The 14,860-nt window shown below is 39.5% G+C and overlaps 1 protein-coding gene across 1 annotated transcript in view; it reads left to right on the top strand.

The window, feature by feature from the left end:
- LOC149812243 (uncharacterized) overlaps nucleotides 1–14,860 on the top strand; it is a 63,214-nt gene that overhangs the window by 45,366 nt on the left and 2,988 nt on the right. The window contains exon 12 of the mRNA XM_089992543.1: nucleotides 4,991–6,743. Within this exon, the coding sequence (XP_089848669.1) occupies nucleotides 4,991–6,743 (1,753 nt within the window). The remainder of the gene's footprint in view (nucleotides 1–4,990; nucleotides 6,744–14,860) is intronic.

The raw sequence follows: 14,860 nt of genomic DNA, 5'->3' as shown, positions 1-14,860 counted from the left end.
CTAGAGCTAGTTTTCTTTATAAAAAGAGTATGATCTGCTGCTGATCTGTTAAAACCAAAGCTTGACATCACTTCAAACAACTTTTGAAACCATGCACGAGGACTTTGTTTCAAGCCATAAATCGCCTTTCTCAATTTGCACACCTTATGACACTCCCCCTCAACCTCAAAACCTGGAGGTTGTTGCATGTAAACGGTCTCGGAGAGATCCCCATAAAGAAATGCATTTTTCACATCTAATTGACACAAGTTCCAGCCATGCTGAACAACTACTGAGAGAACAAGACGGATGGTACCCATCCGTGCAACAGGAGAAAACGTTTCAAAGAAGTCAATTCCATATGTCTGGGTATATCCTTTCGCGATTAATCTGGCCTTGTACCTTTCAATAGAACCATCAGATTTGTACTTTATTGTATATACCCATTTACAACCAACAATGTCAGCATCTGCTGGGGAATCAACTAGATCCCAGGTATGCTGAGATACCAAAGCCTTCATTTCTTCTTGCATAGCCATCTTCCAGCGATTATCAAGTGCTGCCTGCTGATAGTTCAGAGGAATGGTTTCAGCAGACAAGGCTGAAATAAAAGACTTCATCTTATGTCCAATTCTGGCATGGGAGACAAAATGAGCTATGGGATATAAGGTGCATTGTCTTGTCCCTTTTCGTAGAGCAATAGGCCTGTTATCATCATCCTGAAGAACACTATTGTCAGTAGAACTTACCTCAGGAGAAGAAGAAGATGAAGGCTCTTGCGGAAGTGGAGCTCTACGCACATATACCAATGGAGGATTATTAAATCTGGAAGAGGATGAAGTTTGGTTCGGTAAGGAGGGCACAAATTCCAAAGGAAAAGGAGGTATAGGTAATGGAAAAGACTCAGCTGGATCAACCTGCAGCGGAGAACCGGAACTAGAGTAATATGGAGAGGATTCCAGGAAATATACGTCTGCACTGACATACTCTCGGCGAGAAATAGGATCATAACATCGATAGCCCTTCTGATTTTTTGGATAACCAATAAATATTCATTTTGTAGCTTGAGCTGCTAATTTATCACGGTCAGGGCCAAGTTTATGAACAAAACAGACACATCCAAATATTTTTGGTGAGAAAGGAAAAAGTGGGGCATTAGGTTTTAGGATATGTAATGGAATTTGATCACCCACAGAAGACGAAGGCATGCGGTTGATCAGATAGCAAGCAGTGGTAATCGCATCACCCCAGTATGACGCAGGAACATTGGATTGAATCATAATGGTCCTTGCAACATCAAGGAGGTGCCGATGTTTTCGCTCAGCCACCCCATTTTGTTGAGATGTATAGGCACAGGAAGTTTGGGGTTGGATGCCATGATCTTGGTAAAATTGTAACAGATCTTTTGATTTAAACTCAAGAGCATTATCAGTGCGAACAATCTTGACACTAGATTCAAACTGAGTTTTTATTTCAAGAATTAGGGATTTGATAAGACTTGGAACATCAGATCGTTCTTTTATTAAAAATACCCATGATAACTTAGAGAAATCATCAACAATAACAAGATAATACCGACACTGAGTCATAGTAGGAATCTTACTAGGACCCCATACATCTGCATGAAGAAGTTCAAAAACTTTATTACTCGACTGACTCTGACTCAAAGGGAACGAGCTTCGATGATGCTTGCCCAACTGACATGCTTCACACTGAAATGATGTGGTGGAAGGAATCTGAGGAAAGACCGACCAAAGCTTTGACAATGAAGGATGACCAAGACGACGATGCCACTGAACAGGGCTGAATGAATGGTCCAATGCAGCATGAACAGAACTCATTGGATGATGTAGGTAGTAAATTCCATTTTCTTCATAGCCTCCACCAATCTTCTTCCCCGTCAGCAAATCCTGAAAATGACAACCCATTGGATCAAATATTACTTTACAATTTTGTTTTTTTATATGGCAACTAACAGAAAGTAAACTTTGAGGAAAGTTTGGAGCATGAAGTGCATTTTTCAACTGTAATGAGGAGGATATAGAAATATTTCCCTGACCAACAACCGGGGAGGAGCTCCCATCGGCTAATGAGACTCCAAGTTGAGCCTTAATGACCTTTAGATCTGAAAAAACACGAGAATTTCCACACAAATGTCTGGATGTACCAGAGTCAATAACCCACTTACTATCATTCGGATGGAGATGATTCCCGGTTGAATAGGCAATACCAGCTACAGGAGAACTGGAACTCAAAGGTCGGAGAGCAATCAACTCAGCATATTCCGCACGACTAAGAGTGATATTATTTTCATTTGCAGTGATATTATCTTGTGCATTAGTTGCCTCAATAGTAGTAACATGAGCTTTAGGATTATATGACTTTGATGCAGAAGAGAGTGTCCGACCATGCTTATCCCAACAACGATCTTCTAAATGACTAGATTTTCCACAGAATGTACATTGAAGCTTTCCTCTGCCTCCCATACCACGTCCACGTCCTCGTCCTCTGATATTCTGAATATTTCCACGGCCATAACTAGATGGGGCAACAAGAGCAGATGTCTGAGTCACAGGCTGAGATTGTGGCAGAGATATCGCAAGTCTACTCAGACGATTGTAAGCGTCAGCAAGAGTGGGAACATCTGAACCAGTCAACATTTGAACTTTTGCAACCGAAAAATCTGAAGAGAGACCTGTAAGAAAACGAGCAACCATGGTTTGTTCTTGATGATCCTTTTGCTTCGAGCAACACAAAGGCCGATGAGCATTAAGTCTTTCAAACGCAGCTTTGACAGAGGCATAGTACTGGGCCAAGGTCTGATCTCCCTGTTGCAAGTTATATATTTCCTGTTCGACTTGTAGGACACGACTCACATTCGTTTCTTGTGAGTATGTATCACGAAGATTGTCCCACATTAGTTTGGCTGTATTATAGTAGATCAATCCATCTGCAATATGGGGTTCGACACTGTTCATGATCCATGACATAACTATGTCATTATCTTCATCCCAAGTAACATATTTTTCCAATTTCTCAATGGGTTCGCCTTCCAACAAAATATGTTTTCGACGATGTCCAGATACCGACATCATAAAAGTTCTGGACCACCTGGCATAGTTGGTTTCATTCAACCTAACAGAAGAGCTATACGAGAAGGGGTTGGCAAACGCCTTATACTCCCCAATATGTTCCATTTTGGAATCACCTTTCGACGTTTCAGCCATACCAAAAAAAAACTCACTTGAACAACAAGTGTTCAAAAAAAATTTCTTCAACTCAGCAGGAAACCACTCCTGCTGTTCCACAACATAAAGATCAATCCAGCATGAAATCACATTTGCTATTTTCCATGACAGAAGAGTAACTTCAACACTCGACACAACAGGGAGTTAAAAAAAAATTCAGTTGCTGTAGTTACCACAGAAATTCCGATCCTTGCTGCACCCAAACACATCACTACACATGATAAAATGCAGTCGCAAGACACACTGTTAACCAAAACTTGCTGTTCTCCAACATATACGACATGACATCCAGTAAATATCACACAAAATCAGCTTCTGCAAGAACTCAACACTTACGGCCACAAAAAAATTAAATTCTGTTGCTCCCAAACAGCAGGAACACACCTCGACGAGAATTCAGCACTCACGACAACAAAAAAAAAAAATTCTGTTATTTCCACCCATCAGGAATATCCTTCGACACCTTATGAACCAACACACAACTCGTCATAGCAGCAGGAAGACTCGGCACCACCAGGTCGCAGCAAACTCCCAACAGCGTAGGTATTCACGAGGAGAGAAAACAAAAGAAAACAAGGAGATACGACACCCACAGCAGGCATCCACGACGAGCACGAGGAGATACGACCCCCACAGCAGGCATCCACACCCAACAGATGATACGACACCCACAGCAGATGATACGACACCCACAGCAGGCATCCACGACCAGCAGAATGCCAAAAAAAAAATATTTAAAGTGCTGACCTGATTAGATCATTACTCAGCGTGATCGAAGTTTGATCATGATCATGAAAGCCTCCATGAATCGACTGAGATTTGGTAGAGCACGATCACACCCACGTCACAGTCGATATCTCGATCACACTCCCACTTCACAGTCGATCACGTTCCCACGATCGGCTGTGGCTTTGATACCATGTAGAAGATGAACCGAACCTGAGAGAGAGAGAGAGAGAGAGAGAGAGAGAGAGAGAGAGAGAGAGAGAGAGAGAGAGACGGCTGTGCAAAGAAAACAGAAAACTTAATCCTCATTAGGGCTTCTCTCTATATTAAATAGAGAGAGGCAAAACAAAGAAATTACAACTAAGACCTTATGAAAAAAGTATTTCAGAAAACCTCTAATAAGGAACAACTTAACCTAAAAAACCACCTATTCTCAACAAAGACAATAGCTACTCTAAGCTTTCTTTCTCTTTTTTCCTTTTTTGTTCATAATTGCATGGCACTGCATCTTGACTTCCAAAAGCATAGGTTTTTGCTTGAGGCATGTCATTGATTCTCAAGATTAGTGGGTTCTCCATATTTTGGAATGTAACCTGCAGAGCATGCAATAGAAAATACCCCTAGTGTATAGTGGTGTTTTCTTCAAAAGATCCTACCCTAGTGTACTAGGTCATCATATGGTACCACATTCTTGTCAGGTTCAACCAATAAAAGAAAAAGAAATTATATGAGCATGCTTTTGCATTGTTTATACAGTTTCAAGGTGGGGATCCGTAAGCATCAAAAAGTGTGTTACTTGATATGATTAGCTTACTTAGTATGCTTATCCTGTGATTTTATTTTTAGTTGTGCAATTACACTAGTTATTCTCCTCTATGATTTTCATTTTGGTAATACTGTATCTATCTCACAAATCCCATCCTCACAACTTCTCACCCCTTATTTCTTTTTAATGATAAAGTTCGTCAATGTTTTTAGGTCATTGACTTGGTAAAGATATAAAACATCAGTGGCTTAGTAAAAATATTGCCATGCAGGCTTGAAATCTCATGCTGTAACACTCTATGAAGCTGGAAAACTTGGTGATGCTAGCATTGCAGATCTTTGTAAAGACCTTACAACATTAGAAGGAGCTAAATTTGAGGGCGAACTACAGGAATTTGCCAATCATGCATTAAGTCTTCGATATATACTGCAGTGCCTTAAATCTGGAGTAGCTATGGATGCCACAGTGGATGATGCAGATGACAGAGGGGAAATTTCTTCAGCCTGTGATAACAATCTCTCTTCTCCTGAAGATGCAATATATAATTCAACGGAAGCTCAGACAGCTCCTGGTGATAATGTTTTGGATGTAGCTAAATATGAAAGTCTCAGGGATGGAACTGAATATGCTGAATCTATTGGCAGTGGAAACAACATTGAGAGATTGGGTTCAGAATATATTACCACAAATAACATTGACGAAAGTGAAGACAAGCTTGTGGATGATGAGAAAAATGAAGATAATCCTGTGAATGATGAGAAAAGTGAAGATAAGCTTGTGAATGACGAGGAAAAAATGCCTGCTGACATTTCCAATTTTGGAAATAACGTAGCCAAAAAGAAGCATAGAAATCGTGTTGATGTTCTTCGCTGTGAAAGTTTGGCGGGCCTGCCATCTGCAACACTAGACCGACTGTTTAACCGTGACTACGGTATCATTGTATCAATGGTTCCTCTCCCTTATTCATCAGTTTTGCCTGGTTCTGCAGGTCCTGTCCACTTTGGTCCACCCTCTTACTCTTCTATGACTCCATGGATGAAACTAGTTCTGTACTCTTCGGCCGGTAATGGACCTTTATCAGTTGTGTTAATGAAAGGACAACGTCTGAGACTGCTTCCTGCGCCCTTAGCAGGATGTGCAAAAGCATTAATATGGAGTTGGGATGGATCTACAACTGGAGGTTTAGGAGGCAAGTTTGAGGGTAACTTGGTCAATGGAAAAATACTACTGCATTGCTTAAACGCACTCATGAAATACTCATCTGTACTTGTACAACCTCTGAATAAGTATGATCTTGACGAGTCTGAAAAACCCATTACAAAAGATATTGCTTTGCCTTTGAAGAATGGTTCAATTTCTTATATTGGTAAGGAAACAGGGCTAGATATTGAAGAAAGTGCAAAGTTGGAGCAGCTACTGAATGATCTATCACACAAGATTAAATTATGTACAATTGGTTACATTCGCTTGATTAAGCTTTGCAAAGTGAAAGAAGTTCAGCATCAGCAACCAGATAATGAAGAATATGAATGGGTTCCTTTGAGCATTGAATTTGGGGTTCCACTTTTCAACCCCAAATTATGTATCTCTATTTGTCAAAGGATTGCTTCCTCAGACTTACTTCAGTCGGAATCTCTTTCAGAACATCATGAAGCAATGCATGTTCTGAGAAAAAGGTTACATGATACTTGCTCCGAGTATCATTCAACTGGTTCTGTTGCAAAGCTACTGTACCAAAGAGAACAAGAAAGAGATTCCTCTCGCCAACTATTAAACTATGCAGGAAGAAGTTCCTCTCACCAACTGTTAAACTCTTCTGGAAGAAGTTCCTCTCGCCAACTATTAAACTCAGCAGGAAGAAGTTCCTCTCGCCAACTATTAAATTATGCAAGTGGAAGGTGGAACCCACTATTGGAGTCGTCAGTTCCAATAATAGAAACAACACCTGAACATCAGAGGCTCAAACTCTTGAATCGACAACGTGGTCGTTCTGAAATTTTGATCTTCGATGGGAGCATTCTCAGGTAGTTTGTTGACCAGCTATTTCTTTTTCTCAAAGATTTGGTTAGACAAGTCTCTGAAAAATTGTAGTCCTGTCTTTTATATCTTACCTTTCTTTAAATATTTAATTTTCTTTTTTGCATACATCTCTTTTCCAGGTTTTTGCATGTTAAATGGCTGAGTACGTTATATGAATGTTTAAAACATTGAAAGTTCCCAAGGTCAAGTAGGTTGTTTGTTATATTTATGGGGTTCATGCATCTTTTGTATAAATTCTGACACAAACTTTAAACTCTATGAACATCAGAGTATATTCCTAAGCCATAAAATACTAGATTTCTAGCCGTTGGGAGCTCTCCAACAGCTATTTGTTGTCCTCTCTCTCATGTTAACTCTATAAATGGGACCTCTTTTCCCTTGTATCTCTGCATTTTGTGCATGTGTTTATCAATAAAACATATATTTTTGTGTTGAGTGCGCTTCTAAGCCCTTGAGTGACTATTGTGTTTTCATCTCTTGTGGGTTCATATTTGCCTCTTGTTTGAGGTGTGTGGAGACTCCTTGAGTTCATTATATGGTATGCTCGTTCGTGTGGATGTGAGATCGTATGATCATGGGTTCGTGGTGTCCAAAAGAATCCAACTTCCATTTTTTTTCCCTCTCTATTTCTCTCTTTCTCTCTCTCTCTTTTTCTATTGTATCCATAGAGGATGAACGAAAAGTCATTGTTAGCATTCCCGTGAGACTCAATGATACTATGTGATGTGGGCATCCATAGTAAAACAAAAGGGTCTATGGGGTTTGGTTGATGGCATCGATAAAGAACCAAAGCTTGTGCTCACCAAAAACGAAAATGACAAGGAAATAGCGCTTCAAGGAAATGACATGACTAAAGCAGTTGCCGATTACGAAAGAAGATGAAAAGAGTGGAGAATGGGTCATTCCAAAATCATAGGATGACTCATCAATAGGGTTGATATAAAAAAGTGTTCTAGTTTGGCAAAATTTGATTTTGCTAGTGATGCCTGAAAATATCTCCAAGATATGTACTCTTTAAAAAACATAGCCCATGTATCCTTCAAAATAAAGTGAGGACCATGACCCAAGGTGACATGAGCATAAGAAAATATTATATTGCTCTTTCACTACTTTGGGATGAATTACACCTTTTAGAGTCCAAGTTGCATTGTCCCTTAGACGTAGAACCCTCTGAAAAACAAGTTAAAACGGAGCATTTTTACCAATTCGTAAATGGGCTTAGACTAGAATTTAAGGGGACCAAGTCGGCCTCCTTCATAGAGGATATGTTCCTTCCATAGTTGAAGAATTAGAAGAATTGACTATAGAAGAGAATATATTGAAGAAATCCTCCTCCAACAAAGATGAAGAAGTGGTGCTTGCAATGTCATGGCTGGAAATCACACAAGAGTCTACAAGCTTCCTCATTTTGAAAGAAATACAAGTGACTATGATTCCAAAAAGAAAATCATGTCACTTTTGTAACAAACTGGGCCACATCAAGCCTTGTTGTCCTAAGAGGAAAAGAGAAGATTGCAAAGAAGAAAAGATAGTGGCTTCCATGGGGCCATCATTCAAGAAAAATGGTGTAGATGGAGGTTCCAAAAGTATTGGAAATATGTCTCTTGCTCAACTTGTGGAGGCTGTAGGACCACTACTCAAGAATCAAGCATCTTCTCTTTCCGGTGCGGTTGTTTGTATATGCGTGGACCCTGATAAAACTTCTTGGATTCTTGATTCCAACACTTATTTCCATATGGCTCTTAATGAGTCTGTTATATTCGAATATCAAACTAACCATTTAAATTTTTAGATTTGATTTCAGAGGAGAATTCTTATCAAATGATTTAAAAAATTACTTTGATCAAAATGAGATTTTTCATCAAAAATCTTGTCCATATGCCCCATAACAAAATGGTTTGGTCGAAAGAAAACATTGGCACATTATTAAAACAACATTTCCTAAAATGTTCCAATTTTTTTTTAGGCTGAAGCCGCCCTTACAGCGATGTACCTTATCAATAGGATGCCTTTAACTATCCTTGAAAATGTCTCTCCTATTGAAAATTTATTTTAAATTCCTCCTAATTATAAGAGGTTGAATTTTTTTGGTTGTAAATATTTTGTCCTTACTAACAAAATTGATAAACTTTCCGCCAAAGCCATTCCTTGTGTTTTTTTAGGTTATGCCGAAAACCAAAAAAAATATAGGTGTTATAATGTAGAAAAGGACAAATTTTCAAGAAATATAACTTTTCTTGAAAAGGAAAATGGATTTAATGAAATCGAGTCTAAGAAATTGTGTGAGTACCCTTTCTTATTTGATTTAGTTAAAAAGCATGATGATAATAATGTTGAGCATGATATTGATATTGATATTGTTGATGATAATGACAACAATGATATTCAAAATGTGCATGAGAGTGACAATGATGACACTCATGATGCACATGAGAATGATATTTTCATTAATATAGTTGAACCTCACAATGAAATACAAGTCTATACTTGTCGTATTGAGGACAATCCTCTATGTGCATTAGAAAGGTACTCCCAAAGTCAAGACATGGATCAATCTAGTATGAGAAGATTTACGAGGATATCTAAATCACCTAGTAGGTTGGTCTCCTATGAATCTTTTGAACCCAACTATAGTGCTTGTCTTATGACCATTCATTCCTATGTAGAACCATCTTCCTATAATGAAACTAAAAATAATCAAGAATGGATTCAAGCTATGAATAGTGAACTTGAAGCTTTAGAAAAGACAAAAAATACGGGAGATTCAACCCTTATCTATAGGAAATCAAACCATAGGATGTAGATGGGTTTATAAAATAAAAACTAAGAGTGACGAAACTCTAGAAAGATACAAAGTTAGGCTAGTAGCTAAGGGGTTAAGTCAAGAATATGAAATAGATTATAAGGAAACCTTCACTCTCGTAGCAAGGATACCCAAGAAAGACACACTTTGTTGCTTGAGCAGCTAGTTTGTCCTTGGTAGGTCCCAGCTTTTGCACAAAACAGACACAACCAAATACCTTAGGAGCAGCTTTGAACAAGGAACACTCGGGATAAAGTTTTCTGATAGAAATTTGATCACTAAGTGCAGAAGATGGCATCCTGTTAATAAGGTAACAAGAAGTAAGAAGGGCATCTCGCCAAAAAGAAGTTGGCATGTTTGTTTGAATCATAAGAGTTCGAGTTACTTCCAAAAGGTGTCAGTGTTTTCTTTCAGCTACCCCATTTTGTTGGGACGTATGTGCACATGAAAACTGAGGGCAAATCCCATTATCATGATAAAATTGTAGTAGTTTGCTGGATTTGAATTCAAGAGCATTGTCAGTGCGAACAATTTTAACAATGAAACCAACTTGAGTCTTTATTTCAAGAATAAAAGATTGGAGAATACACAAGACTTCAGATCTCTCCTTTATTAAAAAGACCCAAGACACTCTAGAATAGTCATCAACAATGACAATGTAAACCTATTAGGAACCCGACTAGGCCTCCAAACATCAACATGAATAAGATCAAAAGGATTGAGACTAGAACAACTCTAACTTAAAGAAAAGGAACTACGATGATGCTTGCCCAACTGACACGCTTCACACTGAAATGACGCTGTAGGAGAGACCTGTGGAATAACTCTTCGAAGCTTTGAAAGAGAAGGATGACCCAATCTGAGATGCCATTGGTAGGAATTAGAACTCGATTCCTCACATGAAGTAGCTACTCCAACTGGTTGCGTAAGATAGTAAACACCACCTTCCTCATGGCCTCCACCAATCTTCTTCCTAGACAACAAATCCTGAAAAACACAAGAACCCGGGTCAAATATAACTCAACAATTTAGCTCTTTTGAAAGCTGGCTTACGGATAATAGATTCTTAGGAAACTGTGGAGCATGAAGAACATTTTGTATCTGTAATGTAGGGGTAAGATGCACATCTTCTTGCCCCACCATTGGGGATAATCTACCATCTGCCAATTTAACATGTCGAGGAGACGATTGATAAACAAGTGTAGAGAAACTATGTGAGTCTCCACAAAAGTGTCGAGATGCTCCAGAATCAATAATCCACATCTTACCCCCATCATCCACCTGAGTACCCGCAGAGCATGCCCCATCAGTCACTATAGTAGAGGTAGACATTGATGCAGAACTCTGTGAAAGAAGCTGATCATATTCTGTACGATTGAGGGTGATCGTATTGGTTGAAGAGGTAGGCACAGGTTCAGTGACGGAGGAAGCGCTCTGAGTGGTTGCTTTAGGGAACAATGGTAAACTCTGAGGGCGACTTTTAGGGTTCTTATCCCAACAACGATCCTCAAGATGTCCCTGCTTGCCACAATAAGTACAATGAAGTCTACTACGACCTCCACTGCCTCTCCCACGACCTCTACCTCTGGAAGAACGATTAACACTATGCCCACGTCCACTAGTGACAATGAGAGCCGAAGTCAGAGAATCCCCATGCGGCGGAGAAAGAGTAACAGCAAGACGACTTAACCTGTTGTAGGCATCAGCTAGTGTGGGTATCTTAGAGCCAGTAAGCATTTGCACCTTGGCTACTGAGTAATCAGAAGATAACCCTCATAGAAAACGAGCCACCATAGTCTGCTCCTGATGGGTTTTATGATTCATGCAGCAAGGAGGACGAATAGAGTTGAGCCTTTCATAAGCTGATTTAACTGATGCATAATATTGGGAAAGATTCTGATCGCCCTGCTGCAACTGAAATATCTCCTGCTCAACTTGCAAAATTCTACTGACATTTTTGTCTTGAGAATGTGTCACGTAATGAATCCCATATCTCTTTTGCAGTAGAATAGTAGATTAAGTCATCTGCAATATGTGGCTGAATACTGTTCATAATCCATGACATAACAATGTTGTTATCTTCCTGCCATGTGGCATATCTCCTAGTTTTTTCTGTTGGTTCCTTTTCTAACAAAATATGTTTTCGACGATGTCCTGACACGCACATCATAAAAGTCCTTGACCACCTTTCATAATTATTGTCATCAAGCTTTACGGATGACCCATAAGAAAAAGGGTTAGCAAAAGCTTTATATTCTGCAGACACTTCAGACCTTTGCTCACTGGACTTTATTTCAGCCATGTTATTTACCGCTGACAGTGGTAAGTCAATAAGCAGGGTAATACAAATATCCAGACAGAATCGCGAGCGATCAACAAGATAAAAACACACACCAACACAATGCAGATTTAATTAAATCTGATTCCAACAACAGCAATCATGACAAACTTAACATCTACTGCATCAACACGACTCAGATCTTACTAAATCTGATTCCAAAACAGCAGGCACAACAGATTTCATGCTTACCATAAGAACACTATTCTGATAAACACAAAGATCAATCAATCTCACCATTCAGATCTGATCTAATATCAGAGATCTACGATACCCGACATCTGGTCAGTTCACGATCTTAGATCTGCTCCACGAAACCTCCACACGATGGCAGATCATTCAGATCAGATCCAACGTCAGCAATCCATGATACCCGACATCTGGTTATTTCACGGTCTGAAATCTGTTCCACAAAACACCACACGATCACGATATCAAGTCTGCTCCACAAAACCTCCACACGATGGCAGATCTGATTCAACACGATCCATTACTATTTCTGAAGCGTCATCAGCAAGATGCAAAGTAGAGACACACGATCTAGGGTATCTGATCAGATTTGCATATTGTACAGATCTAGTCAGATCTCAGGTCGTAAAAATTCAGGGACCAAACTGATGAGAGAAGAAGAGAGGAGGGGAAAGGAGAGAAGACAGAGATGGAAGAAAAGGTTACGATAAAGAGGGAAAAAGAAGAACAACAAAGGCGTCAGATTCTCCCAAGAGCGAGAGGCTCTGATACCATGTTGAAACAAGAAGAATCAAAAGTCACATTCACGATCACCCCTAATCCTCCTTAAGTAGAGATTAGGGTTAATAAGTAAATTTACAAAAAGCGGACATGAAAGATTAAATAATAAATAAGACCACCTGATACTTATCTAATTTCTAATAAACCCCCTCACGATAATATCTCTCAACATGGATGAAATGGAAAAGTGCAACTGGAGTGTTGTGCGATCGTAGAATGCCATTGCGGTTGAAGGAAAAGTTTTATAGGACGACTATTAGGCCTACTTTACTATATGGTACGGAATGTTGGGATGCCAAGAGACATCATATTCAAAAAATGAGTGTAGCTGAGATGCGTATACTTAGATGAATGTGTGGAAATACAATAAAAGATAAGATTCGGAACGAGGAGATACGTAAGAAGGTAGGCGTTGCACCCATTGAAAATAAGATGAGAGAGAATCGTTTACGGTGGTTTGGACATATTCGGCGAAGGCCTAATGATGCTTCAGTTAGAAGGATGGAGAAATGAGAAAATATATTAGTTAAAAGAGGTCGGGGTAGGCCTAGGAAGACTTGGATGGAGATGATAGGAAAGGATATGAATGCTTTAAACCTCACCGAGGACATGGCATTGGATAGAAATGATTGGAGGAGAAGGATTCATGTGGAAGACCCAGAATGATTTTCTTTGTTGGTTCATATCGCCGACCCCAATTGTTTTGGGATGAAGGCGTAGTTGTTGTTGTTGTTGTTGTATATATATAACCCTAACATAAAACCCTTTCTCGAATCTCTCTTCTTTCTTTCCTCTAACGAGCTGCATGAGCTCCCATTTCTTTCCTCTTTCCTCTAACAGCGGAAGGTGGTAGCAGCATAACGACTGGGGAAACGGGGCCTCAACCCGCCTCACCCGGTTTGGGCCAGGGATGGAGGTTAAAATCAAAACCCGTGCAGGGATGGAGGGAAAAATTTTGAGTTGGGCGGGGGTGGAGACCTTGTCCCCGCCCCCGCCCAGATCCACTGCCATCCCTACCTGCCGTACATACCATATGAGTATCAACTAGTGGACTTATTCACTAAGGCGCTTTGTCTTTCATGATTTCACTTCCTCCTAACAAACTCTTAGTGGTCTCCCCATGAGTTTGAGGGGGAGTGTTAGAATATGTGTATATATATCTACTTTTGTGTAAATACATATATACATATTCGTATACATGTATATATGTATTTTTTTCTTGTTTGTAATTAGAATTCCTAATAAGGGTATTTCTGTAATTTTCTTCTGCAATTAGGGTATTGTCCATTAGGAACATATTTATTCTTCTTTCTTTTTACTTTTTCTTCTTTTGATTTAGGTAGATATTTTAGGTTCTGGCCAAGGGCAATGTTGTCCTTGGCCTTCTAGCCGTTTTCTAGCCATTGGGAGCTCCCCAACAACTATTTATTGTCCTATCTCTCTCTCTCATGTTAACTCCATAAATGGGACCTCTTGTCCCTTATATCTCTATGCATTTTATGTGCATGTGTTTAGCAATAAAGTTTATATTTTTTTATGTGTGTCGAGTGCTCTTCTAAGCCCTTAAGTGGCTATTGTGTTTTCATCCCTTGTGGGTTCATATTTGCCTCTTGTTTGAGGTGTGTGGAGACTCCTTGAGTTCATTACACATGAAAGAACAAAAATTTATCTCTAAGTTGGTGAGATCCTTTTTCTGAAAGGTGTTGATAAATATTAAGGTTGCCAGTTTGGCATACTCAAACTAGCTACTTGCCAACTGAAATGGGGTTTGGGCGTTAGGATATTAGGGACAATGCTGGCTTAAATAGTGGTGGCCTTTAGGTGTTGATGACAAACCTTGGGTTGGACTCGTTAGAGCAAGACACGAGGTGTCTGGCTGGCCATGGAATCTGCTCATCTCTTTGCAGAGCCTTGCTAGAACCTGGTTTGGCACAATTGTCAGTTGAGGAAGTGGGAGCGGAAAGCGAGACACTTCTAAAATTTTAAGAAGCGGGAAGCGTGAAGCGACTTAGACATAAACTGAGAATCGCCTCTGAAGCAAAAAGAAAAGCGAACCGGAAGCGACCTAGGAATCAGACCGAAAGAAACGAAGAGGGAAGCGGCCTAGGATTCAAGTGAGAAGCGAAAGGGAAGCAAACATGAATCGAAAGGGAAGCAAAATGTAATTATATTTTTCCTAATTTACCAAAATATAAGATTTATGTTATCAT

Source organism: Nuphar pumila, chromosome 17 (genome assembly GCF_984573655.1).
Source record: "Nuphar pumila chromosome 17, dmNupPumi1.hap1.1, whole genome shotgun sequence".
NCBI lineage: Eukaryota > Viridiplantae > Streptophyta > Magnoliopsida > Nymphaeales > Nymphaeaceae > Nuphar > Nuphar pumila.
The sequence above is the reverse complement of the archived record's forward strand: the minus strand, read 5'-3'. Positions and strand labels throughout refer to the sequence as shown.